The sequence below is a fragment of the Capricornis sumatraensis genome, chromosome X (assembly GCF_032405125.1).
Source record: "Capricornis sumatraensis isolate serow.1 chromosome X, serow.2, whole genome shotgun sequence".
NCBI classification, from domain to species: Eukaryota; Metazoa; Chordata; class Mammalia; order Artiodactyla; family Bovidae; genus Capricornis; species Capricornis sumatraensis.
In genome coordinates this window covers 25,705,259-25,721,474 of record NC_091092.1, presented here as the reverse complement: position 1 = coordinate 25,721,474, position 16,216 = coordinate 25,705,259, and the positions used below count along the sequence as shown (strand labels likewise).

Here is a 16,216-nt window from a genome sequence, read left to right as displayed (position 1 = left end):
CTCAGGCTGATTCTTGGGACAGACACAGCTTACATCATTTAAAAACAAAAATAAAACCCAAGAAACTCTGGGACAGGGACAGAATCTGATTTCCAGAGAGATCACAATATTAAATACAAATGTCCAGTATCCAACAACAACAACAAAAAAACCTGCAAGGCATACAAAGAAATAGGAAAGTATGGCCCTTTCAAAAAAGAAAAATAAACCAATAGAAACTATCACTGAAACAAAAAGTGATAGCAGATCTCCTAGAAAAAGAAATTAAAACAACAGTATTCATGATCAAAGAATTGAAGTTGTGGAAAAAGTCAAGAAAACTATGCATCAACAAAATGTCAATATCAATAAATAGCTAGAAAATCTAAAAGGAAACCAAAAAACTTATTTTTTCAGAGCTGAAAAATACAATAACTGAAATGAAGTCATCAGAGGGATTTAAAGGTAAATTGCGGCAGGTGTAAGAAATAGTCAGCCAACTTGAAGATAAGATCAATGATCGATCAGAGGAACACAAAGGAGAAAACTGAAGAGGGACAGAGGCTACGGAACCTGAGGAACATTATCCAGCAGGTGAACATGCACACTATGGGAGTTCTTGAAGAAGAAAAGTGAGAGAAAGGGGCAGGGAGACTATCTGAAGAAATAATGGGTGAAACTCAAATCTGATGAAAGACACAAAGCTCAACAAACTCCAAGCAGGGTAACTTTAAGAGACCCACGGTGAGACACATTAAAATCAAATGTCAAAAGCCAAAGCCAAAGAGAGAATTTTGAAACAATCAAGAGATAATTAGCATGTCACATAAAAGGGATCCCGAATAAGATTGTCAGATTTCCCATCAGAAACTTAGGAGGCCAGAAGGCAGTGGGCTGCTATGTTCAAAGTGCTAAAAAAAAAAATCTATTAATCAAGAATCCTGTATCTGACAAAACTAGTAGAGGTGATGGAATTCCAGTTGAGCTATTTCAAATCCTGAAAGATGATGCTGTGAAAGTGCTGCACTCAATATGTTAGCAAATTTGGAAAACTCAGCAGTAGCCATGGGACTGGAAAAGGTCAGTTTTCATTCCAATCCCAAAGAAAGGCAGTGCCAAAGAATGCTCAAACTACAGCACAGTTGCACTCATCTCACATGCTACTAAAGTAATGCTTAAAATTATCCACGCCAGGCTTCAGCAATACGGGAACCGTGAACTTCCAGATGTTCGAGCTGGTTTTAGAAAAGGTAGAGGAACCAGAGATCAAATTGCCAACATCCACTGGATCATCGAAAAGGCAAGAGAGTTGCAGAAACACATCTATTTCTGCTTTATTGACTATGCCAAAGCCTTTGACTGTGTGGATCACAATAAACTGTGGAAAATTCTGAAAGAGATGGGAATACCAGAGCACCTGACCTACCTCCTGAGAAGTCTATATGCAGGTTAGGAAGCAACAGCTAGAACTGGACATGGAACAACAGACTGGTTCTAAATAGGAAAAGGAGTAGGTCAAGGCTGTATATTGTCACCCTGCTTATTTAACTTATATGCAGAGTACATCATGAGAAATGCTGGGCTGGAGGAAGCACAAGCTGGAATCAAGACTGGCAGGAGAAGTATCAAGAACCTCAGGTATGCAGATAACACCACCTTTATGGGAGGAAGTGAAGAAGAACAAAAGAGCCTCTTGATGAAAGTGAAATAGGAGAGTGAACAAGTTGGCTTAAAGCTCACATTCAGAAAACTAAGATCATGGCATCTGTTCCCATCACTTCATGGCAAATAGATGGGGAAACAGTGGAACCAGTGGCTGACTTTATTTTTCTGGGGCTCCAAAATCACTTCAGATGGTGATTGCAGCCATGAAATTAAAAGATGCTTACTCCTTAGAAGGAAAGTTATGACCAACCTAGACACCATATTAAAAAGCAGAGATATTGCCAACAAAGGTCCGTCCAGTCAGCGCTATGGTTTTTCCAGTAGTTGTCTATGGATGTGAGAGTTGGACTATAAAGAAGGCTGAGCGCCGAAGAATTGATGCTTTTGAACTGTGGTGTTGGAGAAGACTTTTTTTGTTTTGGAGAAGACTCTTGAGAGTCCTTTGGACTGCAAGGAGATCCAATCAGTCCATGCTAAAGGAGATCACACCTGGGTGTTCATTGGAAGGACTGATGTTGAAGCTGAAATTCCAATACTTTGGCTACCTGATGTGAAGAGCTGACTCATTGGAAAAGACCCTGATGCTGGGAAAGATTGAGGGCAGGAGGAGAAGGGGACAACAGAGGATGAGATGGTTGGATGGCATAACCAACTCAATGGATATGAGTTTGGGTGAACTCCGGGAGTTGGTGATGGACATGGAGGCTTGGCGTGCTGCGGTTCATGGGGTTGCAAAGAGTCGGACATGACTGAGTGACTGAACTGAACTGAACTGATACCTGGCAAAACTGTCCTTAAAAGTGAGGAAAAATTAAGACATCCCAAGATAAAGAAAGCTGAAGGAGTTTGTTGCCACTAGACCTGCCCAATATGAAATGCCACAGGGAGTCCTGCTGGTCACAATGAAAGAACATCAGACAGTAATTCAAACCTGTATGAAGGTCTCGGTAAAGGTAAATCCATGGGTAATTATAAAATCTAGTATTAACATAATAATAGTAACACAATTCATTTTTATTTCTCCATGATGTAAAAGATTAATACATTATAAAATTATTAGTATAGGGGACTTTCCTGGTGGTCCAGTGGTTAAGAATCCTTCATCCAGTGCATGGGAAAATACACTGCATTAACAGAATGAAGGAAAAAAAAAACACACGATCATCTCAATCAATGTAGAAAACACATTTAACAAAACTCAACACCCTTTCAAAATGAAAACACTCAACAAATTAGGAATAGAAAGAAATGACTACAATCCTATCAAGGGCCACTGTGAAAAACCCATAGCAAATACCGTATTCAATGCTGTGACAAGGGATAGAAACTTTCTTAGTAGCTTTTAAAACTTTGCCAAAAAGCCTATATTCAAAAATTCTTTATTTTTTCCCATTAAATATCTAGATTTCTCCAGCGGAACCTCAGGAAATAGTTGAAGGTAACTATCTAAATAAGAAAAAACATAGAAGAGAAATAAAAAGAGGTCAAGACTGATTTTAACGTTATAAAAATAAACTAAGTACATGGTAAAACATTCAAAAAGTACACTTGAAAAGTAAAAAATGGTTTTTTTCTCCATAAGACTCTAGACTCTCTCGTTTGAGATTCCATGGTTAACACTTTTGTATCATTCCATCTATGGCCGATTCATATTGATGTATGGCAATAACCATCACAATACTGTCAAGTAATTATCCTCCAATTAAAATAAATAAATTTATATAAAAAAGAATATATTTTGATTGGTTTACATCCAAACTTATAAATATTTTAAGTAGTTTAGTTATATCCTTTATGAAGGCAGTACCATGTCTTTAACCGTATGAACATTAGATTGTTTTGAGATTTCTGCTATATAAACTTAAGAGCAATAAACATCTTAAACATACATCTTTATGTGTGTACATCTACAAGATAAAATCTTAAACATGAAATTATTGGGTCCAGGAAACGTACATTTAAAATACTGGAAAATATTGCCCACAGTTCTTTAAACTGTGTCCTTAGGCAGATTTTATTCTTTGGCAAGTAAAAGAGTGTTTTAAATTTTTAACTTCACACATTAAGAAAGAAGAAGGATTTTAAAAGTAGCAACTGCTTCTTTTCTCTGTTGCCTATGAAGAGTGACTGAAATATTGTGTTTACAAAGAGGGTCAGGAGTCCAGCTGCCTGATGGTGGTTTCTCATCAGTGCCTGTTGGCCAGGTTTTCAGAGGCAGCATAAAGTAGAAAACTGCATGTTTTTCTGCAAGCCTGGCTTTCTAATAACTTTCCATTTATACTATCAGTAGTGTGGTAGCAAGCCTAAAACTTCCTGGCTACAAAAGAGAAATTTCTCTATGGTCTTAATTCAATAAAACAACACAGAAGACGGAAACTGATAAGAAGCAGAGTGGTTTTGCCAAATATTCATGAATTCTGGGCCTGTCAGTATACCTACTTTTAAACCTCCAAGGCATATGTTCAAGGTAAAATCATCTCCATAAGATGTAGCTAAATTTACAAAGTGAAGAGATCATTTCCATGGTAGAAAATGAAGTGTCTTTACCATCGCCAAGGGCTTTTCACTCTGGCAATGGTGCAAGTGTTTTGCAGAGCACCATGCACATCACAGTCACTCCGTACGTATTTCTGGGGCCTGCAGATCTTGCACTGTATTAAAGGTCTTTCCTACCTTAAAAATCAGCTCTCATCCTGAACATGCCCATGGTGACTAAGGACAATCAGTCATTCCCATTGTGCTCTTCCGCAATTCTGTCTATCTGGAACTATGCGTCTCTAAGAAACAGCCTCTCTTGCTGGAACCTTTCTCATCCTTGCCTTGGCAGGGTCTAGTGGGATGGATCATCTTTAGATCAAGGCATCTCTCCTAAACCTACATCACTGCAAATATAACTACTGAACTAAGGCTATCTTAAGAGTGAAAGGTGTGTCATAAGATTTTTTTTTAAATCTCACTTATTTATTTATTTTTATTTTTGGCTGTACTTGATCATCCTTGCTGTGGCTTGTGGACTTTCTCAGGTTGCAATGAGCAGTGAGTACTCTCTAGTTGTAGTGTATGGGATTTAGAGCGCCAGTGCGGTAGCTGTGGTGCACAGGTTTAGTTTCCCCACAGCAAGTAGAATCCTCGTGGACCAGGGATTGAACCTGTGTCTCCTGCATTGGCAGGCAGACTTTTACCCACTGGACCACTAGGGATGTCCCACCTAAGATTATTTTAATCATACAGTATGAAATTGACAATAGCAGTAACAATAATGACTAACATTTATTGAGCATGCTAGATTCTATGTTGTTATTGAAGGCTTTTATATGTATCAAGAACTCAATCATTTTCCATACATTAACTAATTTAATCCCAACAACAACTCTATGAGGAAAGCACTATTATTAAATTCATTTTACTAACAAGAATGATGAGGCACAGCGAGGTTAAGCAAATTTGACATGGTCACACAGTTAGCAAGTGGCAGAGAATGGAGATCTGAATCCTTCTCTCTGATTCCAAAGCCCCTGTCCTTTTTTTTAGGATCTGGAAAGACTATTTCCCCTTCTTCTCCTCCACCAGCTAAAAAAGGAAAAAGTCAGAAGCAATGTGCCACATCTGGAACTAATAAATAATGATTTCAAAATGCAGGGCATGTTACCTTGTCTGAATCCTGAATTATTTTGACATTCTCTGTACCAAATTTTTCACCATAAAGTTTAACAAGTCTCAGGGAAATCTCTGAGAGGCCGGTGAGCTTTGGCTCTTTATAGATGTACTCCTTTCCATCCTCTTCTTCAAAAAAAGACTATTATAAAGTTAAACATACAATAATTTATAAGTATTATGAGCAAATATAGCATTTACAGAACATCCACTAAGTAATCAGCAATAATGTACTGGAAATAGATTTTAAACAATGGTACTAAAAGCCACATGCATATATTGTAACTGAAATAAATGACAACATTCAAACTCAGTCATATGAGCATATCACTGGCCTGAAGGTTTTCACACTCGATTTTTCATCACTTGCACACATACCGGATTTATATTTGAAAACTTTCAGTACTGGGTATTAAATAAACATTTAAGAAGCTTGACTGAAAATGAAACTGAAGGAAACGTTCAAATCTTATATGCTGTGCTCTGCCCTCGTGGACTAAATATGGAAACTAAAGTGAACATTACATGAGAAAAGTGTCACACCTGCTGTTGGGACAGGTGCTTTACCCAGACAGAACCCTAGAACCAGTAGCTACTGCTATGGTAACCTAATAATTCAAAGGTGAATGTTTAAAAAGGGAAACAACTTGATGAACTACAGTATACTTACTTGGCCATAAAAGGCAACTCGGAAGAAAGTGCCCAAAAGTCTTTTCTTTGTGTGCATAACCTCCAAAATTTTTGTGTAAGCTCCATGAAGAGTTCTATAAACTTGAGTAAGTTTCTGAAAATATGAGAATTAACAAATTAGCTTTATCTTTTGGTTAGTTATGAAATGTCTACAATAAATGCATAAAGGGAAAAAACAACACCATTTCCTTTTCAAAATGGTTTTGGTGGGGTCATTCGTATTCCCTTCTCCCATGGTCACAGAAAAAATGCCTTAACAACTTTAGGTGAGAGGGTAGAGCTTAAAATGGTCAAATAACACTGTAATTCTAAATATCATGCTTCATGTCATTCATATCTCAATGGTAGCATATACATTAAAAGCACTGTGTTATTGACTACTTTTTTCCTTATGTCCGAATTATTGTGACTGAAAAAGAAGCAAAATGCTTTGCTTGAGCCCTAAGGTGGAAAGATGCGAATAAACAATCATGCAAACACTTTAGGAGAGGAAAGTAAAACGCAGACACAAAAATAACAGCAAAAGCCTGAGTGGGGAATGCTTTTATAACAAGTTCACAGACACTTCCAAAAAATATATTCTTCTACACACTCAGAAAAAGGGAATGTACTATGCAAAGAACATTACCTAGAATGTGAAAAGACACCATACAGACCAGGAGAAAATATTTGCAAATCACATATCTGATGTTTTCTTATCCAAAAAATATAAGGAACTCTCATAGTTCAACAACACAATGACAAACAACCCAATTTAATAGTGAGCACAGGACTTGAATAGACATCTCTCCAGAGACTATATGAAAACGACCAACAAAGACATGAAAAGCTGTTCAAAATCGTGAGTCATTAAGGAAATAGAAAGCAAAACCACAATGTGACACCATTTCACATTCACTAGGTTCTAAGAAGAAGCCTCAAACACAAGTGCCAATCAGAGGAGCTGGTGGGAAGGTAAAAGGGACAACAATTTGGTGGTTTCTCAAAAGTTAACAGAATTACTCTGTGACTCAGCAATTCCCCTCTTAGCTATTTCTCCAAGATAAACAAAAACATGCCCACACAGAAACTTACTCATAACTGTTTAGAACAGCTCTGTTTGTAAGAGCCAAAATGTGGAAACAACCCAAACATACAAACAAATTTTGGTGTAGCCATACCATGGAATATCATTCAGCCATGAAAAAGGAATGAAGTTCTGACATAGGTTGAATGAACCTCTAAATATTATGCTAAGTAAAAGAAGCCAGACACAAAAGGTCACATCTTGCATTCATCTTTTTTATCACACATCCAGAACAGGCAAATCCATAGATGGAAAGCAGATTAGTGGTCACCAGTGGGGTGAGGGAGGGGGTGAAGAGTGATTCCTGGAAGGAGACAGAGATTTTCCTGGGATGATGAAAATGTTTTGAAACTAGAGAGAGGTGGTTGGAGCATAGTATTAAGACTGCGCTAAATGCTACTGAACCCCAAACTAGACAACGGTTGATTGTACCCTGGTGAATTTCATTTCAATGCTAAAAGGGCAGACCGGAAGCAGATGTTCTTTCTTTCACATTCTTTCCATACTATCTTCTGCAGTTGAAGCCAATTTTAGGGAAGTGTTCCTCCCTTTATGGCTGCTGTGGCTGACACTATTCAGCCCACCCCATAAAGAACACTGAAGAATTACTTCATCCCGTGCAGGATGCTTCAGAATCTATTCAGACCCTTGCCTCTCTACAAGGAAATAGGAGTAGCTCCCCAATAGAAACTATTGTTTCCTTTAATGTGTAGGGAAGATAAATTTTTCTTTTTTCCCTATTAGTCAAGTGAGTAGCAAAATGTTCTCTGGGTTTCTAATAACCTGGTCTTCAACTTAAGAGTAAGAGAGTAGGTACTTTGGCACTTTTACAAAGGTTCTTAGGATGCAATGCTTTGACAGAAAGAGCAATGCCAATTCTTGTCTTCTCTCATAGGCTATCCTTTGTCATCTATATAACATAGATTTAATTACTTAACTCTCACCTTTTAATATAATCACTTGAAATCCACTATGATTTTTCAGGCATGTCCCCATATACAGCAAGAGCCGGACAAAGAGTAGAAAGACCCAGAAACCAGGAAGAAAAAGTGAGTTTGATAAGAGCCAATTTGGAGAAGAGATTAGAACACTACACAGATAACATTAAATGTATGTTTTCACTCTGGGACCCTTCAACAATGAAAGGCTACTTGCTACATATATTTAAGGATGGACTGCTTTGCTTTTAAAAATGGCTTGAGTCCTAAATCACTGCTTTCCAGCATAGCAGGGGTAGAAAATTATGATACAGACTCAGATTCTTGAATATAAAAAATCTTGTTGAGTGCTGTTGGCAACAGCTATACTACTGTTCTTTAGTAATTCCCCTTGATCAAAGATTTATGTGGCAGACAAAACTGGAAAAGCTCCTCATAAAAGGAGTAACTTATTGTCTCCACTACTGTCATCTGCTAGCACCTTTAGTCTCACCATCAAATTGAAAAGAAGTGATTCACACCTATATCTCTTCCCTGACCACATGGAAATCCAGTAACTTTTTTTTGTGTGTGTGAGGGACAACATGGACTTTTCTCTGCCATGAGTGGAGAAGGGAAGATTGCTAGACAAAACTGCTGTGAGAAAAACTGGCATAATGTTAATTTTAAATATTTTAAACATTGCATCCCTAATTTCATTTGAAAAATTTAAATGAATATAAGGTAGGACTAGAATTTTAGGACTTTTCAGAATTTTTTAAGGATAGTAATTTAAGATCAAAATAAAATATATAGGTGAATGGTGCAAACCTATCAGTTACTTACCTCAAACTCTCGACGTTTCTCATAAATTGGAATGATCAACTTGGAAATTTCAGAAATTACTTCATAACGCTCTGCTTTCCATAAGCCATCCACACATTGTTCTAGCAATTCCAGCAAAACTTCCTACATTGAGAAAAAATGCAATCAAGAATTAGAGATACTTGAGCTCTGTGCAAATATAGATTGAACTATTTCAAATGAATAAAAAACAGAATGTACTAAATTTATTTATTTATTTTTTTTAAAATTTTTTTTATTTAATTTTAAAATCTTTAATTCTTACATGTGTTCCCAAACATGAACCCCCCTCCCACCTCCCTCCCCATAACATCTCTGAGAGTCATCCCCATGCACCAACCCCAAGCATGCTGTATCCTGCGTCAAACATAGACTGGCAATTCAATTCTTACATGATAGTATACATGATAGAATGCCATTCTCCAAAATCATCCCACCCTCTCCCTCTCCCTCTGAGTCCAAAAGTCCGTTATACACAGCTGTGTCTTTTTTCCTGTCTTGCATACAGGGTCGTCATTGCCATCTTTCTAAATTCCATATATATGTGTTAGTATACTGTATTGGTGTTTTTCTTTCTGGCTTACTTCACTCTGTATAATCGGCTCCAGTTTCATCCATCTCATCAGAACTGATTCAAATGAATTCTTTTTAACGGCTGAGTAATACTCCATTGTGTATATGTACCACTGCTTTCTTATCCATTCATCTGCTGATGGACATCTAGGTTGTTTCCATGTCCTGGCTATTATAAACAGTGCTGCGATGAACATTGGGGTACATGTGTCTCTTTCAATTCTGGTTTCCTCGGTGTGTATGCCCAGCAGTGGGATTGCTGGGTCATAAGGTAGTTCTATTTGCAGTTTTTTAAGGAATCTCCACACTGTTCTCCATAGTGGCTGTACTAGTTTGCATTCCCACCAACAGTGTAGGAGGGTTCCCTTTTCTCCACACCCTCTCCAGCATTTATTGCTTGCCGATTTTTGGATCGCAGCCATTCTGACTGGTGTGAAGTGGTACCTCACTGTGGTTTTGATTTGCATTTCTCTGATAATGAGTGATGTTGAGCATCTTTTCATGTGTTTGTTAGCCATCCGTATGTCTTCTTTGGAGAAATGTCTATTTAGTTCTTTGGCCCATTTTTTGATTGGGTCATTTATTTTTCTGGAATTGAGCTGCATAAGTTGCTTGTATATTTTTGAGATTAGTTGTTTGTCAGTTGCTTCATTTGCTATTATTTTCTCCCATTCAGAAGGCTGTCTTTTCACCTTGCTTATAGTTTCCTTTGTTGTGCAGAAGCTTTTAATTTTAATTAGATCCCATTTGTTTATTTTTGCTTTTATTTCCAGAATTCTGGGAGGTGGATCATAGAGGATCCTGGTGTGATTTATGTCTGAGAGTGTTTTGCCTATGTTCTCCTCTAGGAGTTTTATAGTTTCTGGTCTTACATTTAGATCTTTAATCCATTTTGAGTTTATTTTTGTGTGCGGTGTTAGAAAGTGATCTAGTTTCATTCTTTTACAAGTGGTTGACCAGTTTTCCCAGCACCACTTGTTAAAGAGATTGTCTTTACTCCATTGTATATTCTTGCCTCCTTTGTCAAAGATAAGGTGTCCATATGTGTGTGGATTTATCTTTGGGCTTTCTATTTTGTTCCATTGATCTATATGTCTGTCTTTGTGCCAGAAAAATATGGAACGCTTCACGAATTTGCATGTCATCCTTGCGCAGGGGCCATGCTAATCTTCTCTGTATCGTTCCAATTTTAGTATATGTGCTGCCGAAGCGAGCACAGAATGTACTAAATTTAAGGAAATGCACAGGAGTACAGTTGTGTAACTATATATTCTAAATGACATGCTTGAAACACTAGAAACTGAAACCACATTCTTAAAAGTATGAAATTAAGATTGACAATAGAAAACTACTACTTTGTTTAGCATGTAATAAAGATGTTAACCAAACTTACATAAGGTAACATGTTCAGAAGTACTTTTAAAAGGGGATATGGTTTTCGAAACTGAGGATATTTAAATGTCTAACAGGGTAAATTCCACTAAGCCTATAAAGGTCCATGATTTTTGTTTTCCACTAAAATTATGTTTACACACAGTTAATAGACTCTTAAGGTAATTTCACAATTTTCAAGCTGCTGCATCAGTGACATCGGGGTTTATTAAAATGATATGATTTTGGTCAACAATGCTTCCTTCCTATCTGTTGGTTCTAAAACCAGTGAGAATGATAGTATAATACCTCACAATAGAGATCTCTGACTTTGCCACAATAATAGCTTCTATAAAACAACCATCATCTCATGTTCCCAACAATGAAAAGATGATGCCAATTATTCATGCTTTCCATATGTCTTAACAGTTTGTTTCTATCTTAAAGAGATGAATTTCAGACCTATAAAACGGACTGCTACAATGGCTCTTAATGTATGTCCTCTAGACAATTCTGAATTTATCTTCTTTCTAAACAAGCTCTTTTCCTTGTGTTTCCCACCTAGCCAGTGGGTCATATCGTATAGACTCTGAGCTACAAAATTAAAAGCAATTTTGACTTTACTCTTTGTTATAGGTTGAACTGTGTCTCTCACAAAGATATGCTGAAGCCCTAACTCCCACTGCCTCCGAATGTAACCTTATTTGGAAATAGGGTCACTGGAGATAATGATGAGTGAAGGTGACATCACACTGGAGTGACTTACTTACAGGAGTGATTTACTGGGTGAGCCTTACTCCAAAAGGACAGAGACAAACAGGGAGAGCACCATGTGACTACAGAGGCAGTGACTGGAGTAATATTGTTATGAGCCAAGGAAATCCAAGACCAAAAGCTACCATGAGAGCTAGGAGGAGGCAAGGAAGGCTGCTACCCAGAGTCTCAGAGGGAACAGGGCCCTGCTGACACCTGGATTTCCAACCTCTGGACTCTAGAACTGTGAGACAATAAAGTTCTATTGTCTTAAATCACCCAGTTTGTGTACGTTGTTATGGCAACTCTAGGAAACTAATACACTCTCAGTCTTGACTCATCTTCTAATCAGTTCATCGCCAAGTTCTGCCACTTTTACTTCTTAAATATTTCTCAAATCTGACCCTTCCTCTCCATTTCTACTCTCATTGCTAAGATTCAGGACATCATTATTGTTTTCTAACAGATCTTCCTGCCTCCAGCCTTGGCATTTTCAAATCTATCCTCCACAAATCTGCCAGAGGATTTTGATTAAAATACAAACCAGATTACATCCCTCTTCCCTTAGAATCTCATGATGGCTCCCCATCATTTGCAGAACTAAGGCCAAATTCCTTCATTTGGCACACAAGGTTTACAGCGATCTGGCTGATATTTTATGAAATCATCACTCCTCAAGCTAGCCTTGTACTTTATGTCCAGCAGTGATGAACTACTATTAGTTTCTCGGAAGCACCATGGTGTTGTCTTAACTTTGTGCCTTTGTCCATTCTGTACCCTCGTGTCCTTTAATCCCTTTCACTTAGTTAATGCTCTAAGAAAAGTCAGATTTCACCTCTTCCAGGATCCTTCTCCTGATTAACACAGAGTAGCGACACAAGAGGCCTATTTTTCTCACTATGATACTACATGGGGTGGATATTTATCACTATACTTGCCTGTTATATAAGCATCTGACTTTACAACTATGCTGTGACTCTAAGTGTAGGGAAAATATATTTATTATATTGTTTTCTTCAGTCACTAGCAGGGTGGTAGTAAACAGATGTTCATTAAATGTTGCTACTTGAATAATCTATATATTAACATTTAATAGTTAAATTTTCTAATAACAGTAGAAAGGAGGAACTTAGGGGAAATAAAAAAAAAATCTGTTAAAAACTAGTAATGTTTGTCCCAGGAATGTAAAGTTGGTTTAGAATAAGGAAAAAAATCCAATGTAAACAGAAAAGCCATGTAAACATAATAAAAGAGAAAAAACGTGATGTCTAGCAATAGATGCAGAAAAAGAATTTGAAAAAATTTAAAATCCCTTCGCAAAGTTAAAAAAGAATCCACCCAGAATAGGGAATCGAAGAGATTGTTCTCAATCTGATAAAGAACATTTATTAAAAACCTGCAGGCTGAACACTCTTCTCCTCAATTTGGGAACAAGTCAAACTGTCTGCTCTTATCATTTCTTTTCAACATTATGCTGAAGGTGCTAGCCAGTGTAAGAAGGCAACAGAGAAAGAAAGAGAGAAGGGAAAGAGATCAGGAAATCTGAAACTATCTTTCTGTGCAGATGACATGATGGTGTATGTAGAAAATCCTAAGGAATATACAAACTACTAAAACAAGTAAGAGGATTTAGCAAGGTTGCAGATCATAACATCAACATATAGAATCACTGTATTTATGTATACTGGCAACAACAGATTGAAAAATAAGATTAACAAAATCTTGACAAAGCTTCCAGCAGGCTATTTTGAAGAAAGAGAAAAGATGATCTGAAATTCTATATGGAAATCAAAGGATGCAGAATAGCCAAAGTGACTCTGAAAAAGAACAAAGTTGAAGGACTAACACTATATTATTCCATAACTGACAAACTTGCAGCAATCAAGACAGTGTGGTATTGGTATCAACATGGTCAAATAGACCAGTGGCACAAAACAGAGTCTAGAAATAGATCACAAACATATAAAGAACTGAAATTTAACTAAGGTGCCAAAGCAATTCAGCAGGGGTGAAAGAAGATTTATTTCTCCCCAAATGGTGTGGCCTATGTAAAATACCTGTCTATGAAAAATGAATCTTGACTTCTATCTCATTAGATGCTGAAAAATGATATCTAAAGAGATTATAGATCCAAACATAAAACTCAGGAACAAAGTTCATAGCAGAACATGTCAGGCAATATCTTCATAGTCTCGAAGTAAGCAAGGATTTCTCAGACCAAATATACACACACCCACACACCCACCCACACCCACACCCACACAAAGAAACCATTAAAAAAGAGTAAATTGCACTTTATCAAAACCAAAACTTTCCGCTCAATAAAAGACTTAGTGAAGAAAATACATAAACGAATCAAACGCTGGTAAATAATCTGCAGCACATATATCTGACGATGGACTTATATCCAGAATATAGAAATAACCCCCATAAATCAACAACAACAACAAGAATAATGTAATTTCTAAAATGGGCAAAAGAATTGAACAAACATTCCACAAAAGATAAATGAAAGACCAAGACCGTGTGAAAAATGCTCAACACCATTAGGCATTAGAGAAATACAAATGAAAACACAGTGAGATACCACTTCCTGTCTACTAGGATGGCAAAAATACGAAAAGATTAGCAACAGCTAATGGTGGTGAGGAAGTGAAGCAGCTGGAACTCTCATCCATTGTTGGTGGGATATAAAATGGTCCAACTACTTTTAAAAACTGACAATTTCATATAAAGTTACATAGAAAACTTCCCGAGGAACCAGCAGGGTATTTACTCAAGAAAAAGTAAAGCATATGCCCATAAAAGGTCACAGATAAGAATGTTTAAAGCAGCCTTATTCATAACAGTCCCAAACTGGAAGCAATCCAAAATCCTTCCACAGGAGAATGGGTTTTTAAAATGTTATATCGAGAGAATAGAATATTTAGCCATGAAGAAGAACTTATGATTTACTCCACAACATGGATGTATCTCAAAAAATTTCTGCCAACCAAAAGAGGCAGATACAAAAGGTAGATACTGAATGATTTCATTTTTATGACACCAAATACTGTTAAAACCAGTCTACAGCAGATATTGGGGCCGGGCAGACTGACGGGAAATGGGCACAATGGAACTTTCTGGGCTAATGCACATGTTCTACTTTTTGGTTTCTCGTGACAATGTGTTACCACGGTGTTATATGGGTGTAGACAACTGTCAAAATCCATCAAGTTGTCTACCTAATATGTGTGCATTTTACTGTATGTTAATTTATCTTTAAAACTATTTCAACTCAAAAGTCAGAAATGCAGTCTTAAAAACAAACTAAATTATTAATGGCTTAATTCACCTACTTAAAGAAGCCACTAAATGAACAATAGTTTGTATCTTTCATTTCAATGAAACTTGTAAATCAGTGGCAGTTATTTTCCATTGGCTAGGGCACGAGGAAAAAGCCCTATTATATAAACTGAAACATAAAATGGCACTATGGAGAATATGATTCTATCTGTATAGATGAAATGAAAAGCACATATAAATTATTACTGTAGAACACAAAGAAGAGTTCCAACAAATGTGTTTACATAGGAAACTGATTATAGTTCTTAATAAGACATATTACTACTTTCCCTTGGAGTACAAAAAAGGGTCAGGCTTAAGGCCACTTCTATGACGAAGCTGAAGCTGCTGTTTGGAAAAAAGGACATAACTGCAGTTGTGCTAATCCATTTATCTCCCATGAACTCCCTGGAATCTTCCTGCTCTGAGCCCACACAAACCGGAGATCTTACACGAAAATCATCTAACTAAAACCCCAAAATGAATTAATTTACCCCAGGCTTCACAGTCAAGCAATGAACTGGGATTAAAATTCAAGGATCTGATTCTCGGTTATGATTAACTGATCCAGCAAACACGTTTTAAACATCAAGTCTTCTAAGTTCTGGGAGTAAAAGCCAAGTTTAGTATCTAGTTGGTCAGTGATAAAGCCTGACATTTATGTAGCACTTAATGACTTATAAAGAACCTTCATGTTTATTGTGAAGTGACCAGAATAGTATTATTATCTTTATTTTATTATTTTTTCACTTAAGAAACATCTATTAATTTCATACTATGTGCTAATCATTTGGGGCTTCCCTGGTAGTGCAGACAATGAAGAATCTGCCTGCAATGCAGGCGACCCAGGTTTGATCCCTGGGTCGGGAAGAGGCCCTGGAGAAGGAAATGGCAACCCACTCCAGCATTTTTGATGCTAGACGGGCTCCTATTGTTATGAATCTTTTTTTCTTTTTAATTGGAGGATAATTGCCTTACAATGTTGTATTCATTTCTGCCACACAACATGAGTCAGTCATTAAGTGCGTGTGTGTGTGTGTGTGTGTGTGTGTGTGTGTGTGTGTGTGTGTGTACCTTCTCTCTTGAGCCTCCCTCCCACCCCCAGTTCCTAGCCCTCTAGCTCATCACGGAGCACAGGGTAGAGCTCCCTGTGTATACAGCAACTTCCCGCTAGCTGTCTATTTTACATATGGTCAGGTATACGTTTTAATACTACTCTCTCAATTCATCCCATCCTCTCTTTCCCCCGACTGTGTCCACAAGTCCACTCTCTACATCTGTGCCTCTAGTTATACTGCTGAGAGAGACTCATAGAGAAGCAGTAGGCAAAAAACAAGAGGTAGGAGGTAAAGCTTCTAGG

The 16,216-nt window shown here is 37.3% G+C and overlaps 1 protein-coding gene and 1 non-coding gene across 2 annotated transcripts in view; both read right to left on the bottom strand.

Moving 5' to 3' along the window:
• LOC138071336 (dedicator of cytokinesis protein 11) overlaps positions 1-16,216 on the bottom strand; it is a 209,137-nt gene that overhangs the window by 10,429 nt on the left and 182,492 nt on the right. The window contains exons 46-48 of the mRNA XM_068962866.1: positions 8,818-8,940; positions 5,969-6,082; positions 5,294-5,440 (exon numbers count right to left, since the gene is read on the bottom strand). Coding sequence (XP_068818967.1) covers positions 5,294-5,440; positions 5,969-6,082; positions 8,818-8,940 — 384 coding nt within the window. The remainder of the gene's footprint in view (positions 1-5,293; positions 5,441-5,968; positions 6,083-8,817; positions 8,941-16,216) is intronic.
• On the bottom strand, positions 10,519-10,625 carry LOC138072113 (U6 spliceosomal RNA). The gene has a single exon (XR_011144260.1). It is a non-coding gene; the product is annotated as a U6 spliceosomal RNA (small nuclear RNA).